The 8,400-nt window shown below is 51.3% G+C and overlaps 1 protein-coding gene across 1 annotated transcript; it reads right to left on the reverse strand.

The window, feature by feature from the left end:
* Positions 1–2,771: 2,771 nt before the first annotated feature.
* Positions 2,772–8,126, reverse strand: SRPRB (SRP receptor subunit beta). Its single transcript, XM_062499603.1, has 7 exons — positions 8,021–8,126; positions 7,793–7,887; positions 6,834–6,911; positions 5,640–5,722; positions 5,016–5,152; positions 4,139–4,193; positions 2,772–3,413 (listed from the first exon to the last, which is right to left on the reverse strand). Exons 1-7 carry the CDS (start codon positions 8,124–8,126, stop codon positions 3,197–3,199), a joined length of 771 nt encoding a protein of 256 aa, XP_062355587.1. The 3' UTR covers positions 2,772–3,196.
* Between the last annotated feature and the right edge of the window lie 274 nt (positions 8,127–8,400).

The following is an 8,400-nucleotide window of genomic DNA, read 5'->3' on the forward strand; positions in this document are numbered from 1 at the left end:
AGTTTCCTTCTGATCCATCTCTACCTGATACAGCACAGCCTTAGGGCTCACATCAAGTTCAACCCATGGCCTAACAAGTCCAGCTATTTATGTCAAGCACTGACCTATTTTAAAATCCTGTAATTTCTTCAATGCAGCAGGCTCTGAAAAGGGTACAGTGGGTTTGGGGCTTTCCTTCAGGGCTTTAATGCATTGAATATACTCAGGGCCCATGGCTTTTCCCTGTGCTCTTGGCCCTGCTGCATCCAAGTTCACAGAGAGAGTCCAGGGAAAGGAGAGGACAGGAAGGGACCTGCCCTGGATTTGCTCTGGATCACAAGTCTTCACAAAAAAGAGCTCTCTCCATGTTATCCCTATTCCACCTCCACCTGACAGATTTTCCCTGAACACCCACCTGACCTTCTGTAGCTTTCTCCACTTTCTCCCAGCAGGACAAGCCCCAGGAGGGGCTGGTCACAAAGCTCCTGGCTCCAAAGGCATCAGCGTGGTAGCTCTGTGCACAGGGAAGGTCACAGCTGGAACAACTGCTTCAGGGAGCCTTGGAAACCACCCCTCAGGATGCTGATGTCCAGGCATTGTTAATGTTGCTTTTTTTTGCCTTTCAGCAATCTCTCCTCCTCTTTCAGGTTTTCTGCTAGCCCGGTTATCACTGTGCTTGTCATTCTCCTCCAAAAACATCTGTCTTCTCCAGGGGAACAGTTTGGAGTACAATCTACAGGAACAAAACACTGACCAGAAGAGCTTTAGCACAGTCCCTTGGTCCCTGGGCATGTGTGAACACAGCAGGTTCCTGACTCGGGGTCAGACAGCTGGAGAAAGAAGGGGTTGAGTTGATCACACCCCACTGTCCAGCCAAAGCCATCCCAACACAGCCCTGCCAAGCTGCAGCCTCAGGAGCAGCACTCCCAGCCAGCAGAGCCACGGGCTGGGAACAAGGTCAGAAGAGCAAAGAACAAAGCACAGAGCTGACTGGGGATTAAAGAAAAACAAGAAAACAAGTCAGAGTTGCCAGTTCTGCTCTTCTCCCTAAGCCACTGGGGAAAAACAGCCCTGAGTATTTAAATATTTAAAAAGTCATTGAGTGAGGCCCAAAAAACTCCTGGAGTTCTGCTCTGTGCTCCAGCACGAGCAGCTCTGAGCAGTCCCAGCTTGGCCATGCAGCCACTCCCCTGCCTGGGAAAGCTGAGGCATCTCATCTCCATCCAGCAAAGCCACAGGGTGCCACAGCCACCTCCAGGGCAGAGCAATGCTGCTCTGCCACCACAGCCACCACAGCCGGCTGGAGCTTTCCTGTGCACATCACCAAAGTGCCTTTCCATTACAATTTGTGGGTGTTTTTTGCTATGTTATTATCAATTTCTCAATTAGTCAGAGCAAGGAGTAAATACAAAACCAAATAAAAAACAACCCCAAAGCCCTCTGTGTACAGAGCACAGTGTTTTTTGACAACACAGACCTGGCCACAGAGCAGGAAGATTGATCCCCAACACTGTGCTGAGCAGGAGCAGAGCCCCATCCATGTGGATCTGACACTGCTGGGAAGAGCCAAGGCAAACACACAGACTGAAGCAAGACTTGAGAACAAACACTTAAGCAAAAAAGAATTTACTTAAGGAATACCTCTAAAAAGAATAACTTAACACCCACCATGGCCTCATGGTACCTTCCCCCCTTAAGCTGAGGCTGGTTGCTTGGCCTCTGCATCTTTCCAAGAACAATCGCCCAAAAACCCAACAGTTTTTGCCCAAAATCACTTCAGCGTTATGGATTCAAAGCAGGCAGCCCAAGGAGTTCAAAGCATGACAAAAATGCTCCAAGGGGACTCTGCCCACAGGAAACAGAAGAATGTAACATGTTTGGTAAATATAACCCTCCCCACCTCCAGCACGGATGGTTCCCCAGGCTGGAAATGCAAGGAGCAGCCTCATTACAGGCAGAGAGCTTTGTCAAAGGCTGGTCCTGCTCTTCCCAACACTTGGCAACACTGCAGGGAGGTAGGAAAAGGCCCCAGAACACAACATATGAGTTGAGTGATTAAGGAAGCATCAAACCACAGGGGAGAGGGGGCTACAAACTACAAAAGGGGTCTGCCAGGAGCCAGCCACCCCTCAGCCCTAAAACAGGGGAAGCTATAAACAAAGGGAAAATGTCACTGCACTAGGGCTCTGCAATGTGCAGTGAGACACAAACTGGGAAAATCTCCCATTTCTTTTCCCTCTTCCTCGAGTATTTCTGTCAGGAGGAGGAAGCTCACCCACGTGCTGGCAGCTCCTTGACTTTCACTCTCACTTTGCCACAAGTGCTAATTCATTATGCATAAAGCAAGACCTTCCTGAAGCCACTGGAGCAGGAGGCAGCAGGAGACTGCACAGCAAATGCCTAGCACAACAGGTCCCAGATGCAGGTATGGATTTTAAATTGTGCCCATCTCAAAGTTTCATGCCATGACACCCCTGTAGCTCTGCCACTCTTAGAGTGTTTGTTCCTGGCTGTGGGAGAGCCTGGAAGGAGAAGCAAGAGTGAAGCTTTCAGGACACAGCCCACAGCTGAAAAAAAAAAACTCCCAGGAGCTCATCAAGAGAGGAAATCACCAGACACAGGTACAGAGCTGGGCTCAGGGAGTAAAGCAGGGCAGGCAGTCTGATTTGGGCACTTCATACTCCTCCAGCCCCACAGAAATAGGGCTGCAACAGTTTGGAGCAATGGTAAGGCAGACAAAGAGGGAACCAGCTTTTTATACTCTCTCAATGCCTGCCCAATTTAGGGAGCTTGTGCAGTGCTCCCCAGCAGCCCCAACCATAAGGTGGGTCAGTGGCTCTGAGAGGCAACAGGGGTCTAAACCATGGCAGGAAATGACAGCACACCCCAGTCTCTAAAACTCACCTGCCAGTGCACTCCTTTCTAATTTGCTTGGCAACTACCAAATAAAAAGCCTGAGGATTAAGAAAAAAGAAAAGCCCAGAGGTTCAGCAGCTCAGAGGAGGGCAAGGGGAGAGGATAAAATATTGCATCATGAAGGGACAGTCAGAGGGAATCACACCAACAACTGTCACATCGCTCCCAAGCCCATGAGCAGCAGAGGAAGACACTACAGTGCTGACTTCCAGCTGAAGTTCCTTCTTTTTACATCAAGATGAGATTTGAGTTCTCCAGATCATCTTTCTCCCTTCAGTCCCCCAGCCCTGTCCATCTCTGTTCAGGCCACCTTCACCAGCCACTTCTCGATGCCCTCCAAGTCAGCCTCTCCCTCCTCTCCCTTGCTGCCTCGAGCACTGCACTCCACAAATTCCACCTTCATGGGCAGCTGGGAGAAGTCGAAGTCCTTGCCCTTCTTCCCCAGCTGGGCAGGGCCCCCTGTGGCTGAGCCATCCAGGCTGGTGGGGGCTGCAGAGCGTGTCACCCGCAGGGTATTGCTGCAGGGAGAGAAGGGAAAGGGTCAGGAACTGAGGACCAGGGGAGTATCACCTGCACCATGGCTCTGGGATGTTTGGGATGCAGCTCTGCCAGCAGCATGCCAGCCACACCAAGGACACAAGGCCCAGCACTGCCCTGCAAGGCTCAGCCAGGGCCTTTGGCCACTATTGGAAGGCACAAGTGCAGAGGCTCAAGGGAGTAGGAGGGCACTCAAGGAGAGGTGCTCAAACAGGTTTGGTTTTGTAATAAAGGACAGCAGAAGTCAGACGATGATGATGATGATGTCCTTATCCCAACTTGCCCATGGAAAAGACAGGAATAACAGTGCCTAATGGCACAGTAACTACCTAGAAATCCAACACCTACACAGAGGTGGTTGGCAAATGCTTATCCTTATTTTCCTGGAGAATGTGAATAGGTAGCAACTAACTCCTCTGCTAAAAACCAGAAGGTTGGATATTCAGCCTGGAAGAGGCACAGCATAAACACCCCTGCTGCCGTCTGATGGCCAATGGGATTATAGATCCAGGGAATCATTTAGCTTGGAAAAGCCCTCCAAGACCACGGAGCACAACTGTAAACCCAGCACTGCCAACCCCCAGACCAAACAGACTGTTCCCAGTTCCACAGGGAACTCAAAAATGGCTCAAGGGAGCTCACTGAGGTGAGAGAGAAAGGACAAGAGGAAAAGCTCAGAGGAACTGAGATCCGGTTCCATACTTACAGCTCTTTCTCCAGCTGCTGCTGGATGAGTTTTGCTGATTTTGCCATTGTGACATCTGGAGAGAAAATAAGGAAATCAGCTCTTTGGTTGTCAGAATCTAGAACCTAGTTCCTCCCCCTAAAGTGCAGTTCATACTGTGCAGTCACTGGAGTTACCAGGACAAGGACAGCTGTGCCTGCAGTAGGATGAGGGATAGTGGAGCTTTAGGATCACAGGCATGAATGGGAACAACCCAGCAGTCTGATACAATGCAGGGAATTGATTTTTTTTCTTGCTGGGCAAGAAGATATTTCAGAGGATGGGTTTGATGCACCAGCAGTCCCTCCCGTCCTGTGCTCTCCAACAGTGGCACACAGAGCCATGAAGGCATCAGGCAGGTCCTGAGTTTGCGCAGGAAATAATGACAAAACCTAGATCAGATACGGCCCCAAAACATCCAGCTGCTACAGAGGCACACTTTCACTGTAGAACTTGTAGGGATCTGAAAATCAAGTCTTTTCCAGTAGCTGGATTCAGGCTACTCCAGAGAAAACATGGAACCCTGGCAGCTGAACGACTCATTTTAACTTTCAACTGCCAAGCATCTAGTGATAGCTCATTATGCTCCAGCTGATCCTATTTCCTGCTGCCTGGAGACTGAGGAACAGCTCTGCACAAAGCAAGCAGAAACAAAGCCACAAAAAAGCCACCTGCCTTACTTACACCCACCCAAAGAGCTGCAGCTCTCCCAAGCGGTCCTCCAAACACTCCTCCTGAGTAGTCAAAGTTTAAACCTAAATCCCAGCCTTCCTTTTGCTGAAATCCCAGCTCCCAAGTTCAGCAGCTGTTCAGAAGCCCTGGCCTGCAGGACTGGCCAGCCCCAGGGCAGGCAGGGTACCTTGCTTGTTGCAGGCGACGAGCAGCGCGGGCGCGTTCCTGAGCACGGTGCTGTCCACCAGCACCTGGTACAGGAATTCTGCCACATCCTTCACCTCCCGCTGGAAGGCCACGCTGTCCACCACAAACACGATGGCTCTGGGGCAAGAGGAAAGGACAGGTGCTGGGGTTGAAGTTCTGCAGTCACCTTGCCTTGCAAGATTTCCAGCCTGGGCTGAGATTTCCACATCTGGTCTCACCCAGCCCAAGTGCATGTGCTGGCTGAAATACACCCCATGGCCAGCTCCAGCAGGAATTCTTGCCCTGTCTGCACCAGGATACCCCACAGTCCCCACACCTCCCTGCTGCACTGCAAGCACAGTAAGTAGGAAATTCATGGTGTGATTTTTGGGATTGACCTGTGCAGGGTCAGGAGCTGGACTCGATGCTTGTGGGCCCCTTCCCACTCAGGATATTCTTTGAAGGCAAAGCAAGAATTAACCAGCACCACCCCACCCACAGCAGAGCTCTGACTCTCGGGGCACCACCAGGCCAGCTCACAACATTCCCAGCACCATCATCTGGTTTACCTCTTTCCAAAGGATCATCTGCCCCCCTCCTCCCCTGCTGATCCCCTCCACATTACCTGGCTGCTGCCTTGAACCTCTCCAAGAACTGCAGCCTCAGACTCTCATGGCCTGGAAGGTCGATCAAGGTCACATTAGTGCTCTGCAACACAGGCAAGAAGGAATTAATAACACCTGATCCAAACCTCCTGTGATCACAGAATGGGGAACCCACTGTGACCCCGGATTTGTGTCCTGAAGGCACAAGTCCATTTGCCCCTGACACAGAACATAAAACCACAGCCTCACTTATTCACACACACCAAGTCTCCCCAAATATACCAAACCTTGCTGGGAATAACACAAAAATGCCTTTTCAAGAGCCTTTTTAAACTGAAAGCTGGAAAGGTTTCCCTTTCCAGGAAAGGAAACAGCCAAATGCAGGACATGGGAGAGGACACACGGCCGAGCAGGGCCACGTCACTGCTCTCAAGATAAGGCTGCAGGAGCCCCTTTCTGCCCACTGCTCTTGGATTTTATTGGAAACCTTGGCTATGACTTAAAAAAAAAAAAAATTTAAAAAGCAGCAATCTGCCTTACAGTATTCTACTGCCTCGCCCCCTCCAAATACTTGTCTGCTCAGTTAAAGAGACACAAAAATGGGGGAAAAAAACCCAAAAACTGGGCACATCCTTTTACCAAATTTGTAACCTTGTTACCACTGTTGTTAATAATGACTGAGAAGGTGAAAAACACCCTCACAGTTCACCAGCAGTTAAGGTGCTGCCAGCACTCTGCTCTCCCTGCCACATGTGCATCCAGCATAAGAGACTTCCAGAATGAAAGAACTGCCAAAAATTGAAAATAACCAGGTGTGTGGCAGCCCAGCACCTAAAAATAACAAAATCCTTTCTGACACCATATGAAGTGCAGCTGGAGCTTCTGCTTAAATCTGATAAAGCTTTAAAATTCACATTTTCTTGGGATAAACAGAAATTACTGCTGAGGAAATTAACCAATGCAACAGAACAGTGAACCCCCCCACCTGCTCCAACCCACAAGTGTGGTTTTCAGTCAAGAGGGTTTCAGTATTTTACAAACAAAGAAAAATAAACCCATGGAGCCCAGTATTTCCCACATTTCTCAGCATGCATTGCCTGGAAAAAATCCTGTCTCACACTCACACCAAACTGAGGCCTGAGCAGCACAAAAAACTCACAGGTTTAGCACAGGGAGCAGGAAAAGGCAGCAGCCAGAGCAGAGTGTGCACTCACCTTGTCCCGGCTGACCCTGTACACGGCAGAGCTGTCGGTGATCGAGGTCTGGGTGTCCCGGTACCGTCCTGACAGCAGCTGGGGGAACAGGCAGAGCTTCAGAACAAACAGCCTGAGAGGCTCCACACCCTTCAACCAGCACCAGCATCACGTTCTGTTCCATCTACTCAGAAACTGAAGTGGTCTCACAGGGCTAATGGGCATCAGGGATCTGATCTCAATTTTCTGCAGGAAATTACTGCTGGGGTCGCCTTCTCCAGTTAATTAAAAAAACTGTCATTAAGAAAATAAGTAAATATTTATGTTGTGAATCTCCACTAAAACAAGAAGGAAGAGAGTGTGCCTGCAAATCCTTCAGAGTTTTCCAGCTGGGACCAGGGTAAGTATGGCTGTGCTCTTTTCGTTTTCAGACTTAACAGTAACAAAATACCCAGGGTTGGAAGGGACCCACCAGAATCATCAGCCCAACTCCTGGCCCTGCACAGACACCCTGTGCATAATCCCACCCTGTGCATCCCTGGTAGTGTTGTTCTAATGCTCCTGGAGCTCTGGCAGCCTTGGGGCCGTGCCCATTCCCTGGGGAGCGTGGGCAGTGCCCATCACCCTCTGGGGGAAGAACCTTTCCCTGATATCCAACCTAAACTCCCTTGGCACAGTTCCAGCCGTTCCCTCGGGTGCTGTCCCTGGTCCCAGAGAGCAGAAATTGGAGCTGCCCCTCCGCTACCCCTCGGGAGGAACTGCAGACTGCGGTGAGGTCAAGTATCCCTAACCCTTTTACTATGACAAAAACAAAACAAAACACAATTTCTTTCGACCTTCCGTGGTAGACAAAAGTCGGTCTCCATCCCTCCTTACACCTATAAACCCCAACTTCCAAGTTTTATTAAAAGATTAAAAACCGAACTAAAGGGAACTCCTCCACCTCCGTACAAGAGACCCCCGCGCCGCTCCCTGCTCACCCGCGCGAAAAGCAGTGTCTTTCCCGCGTCGCAGAGACCCAGCAGCAGCACGGCCTTCCGGCTGCTCCTCCTGCCCTGCACGAACCGCCAGATCACTGCGGGAGAGAGGACGATGAGAAAGAGAAGGGGACACCTGCGCCCGCGGCTGGTGGCACCGGCGCTCCCTCAGCGAGCGCTGGCCGCCAGCAGGCCGCGGGGCGAAGGTAAAGAGAGGTTCCCGCAACTCACGGAAGGTGATGGCGACGGCGATGAGCGCGACGAGCACGGAGAGCACGGCGGGGCCGTGAAGTTCCCGCCGCAGCGCCTCCAGGTGCGGCTCCAGCCCGCCCGCCATGGTGTGCACACGTGGCCAGACCACACTTCCGCTTCCGGCCCCGCGGCACGCCGGGAAAGGCGGGGCGCAGGGGCTCATGGGAGCGGTAGTTCTCCCGTGAGGAGCTGGGAAGGCAGGCACTCGCTGGGGGAGCCTGGAGAAAGATGGAATGGTTTAAGCTGGAAGAGCTCTCTGACCGCAGCGCTGCTAAAGTCACCGCTAAGCCACGTCCCGACGTGCCACGTGCACAGGGCTTTTAAATCCCAGGCAGATATGCCAGGGCTGGACAGCTCAT

This window comes from Cinclus cinclus, chromosome 10 (genome assembly GCF_963662255.1).
Source record: "Cinclus cinclus chromosome 10, bCinCin1.1, whole genome shotgun sequence".
NCBI lineage: Eukaryota > Metazoa > Chordata > Aves > Passeriformes > Cinclidae > Cinclus > Cinclus cinclus.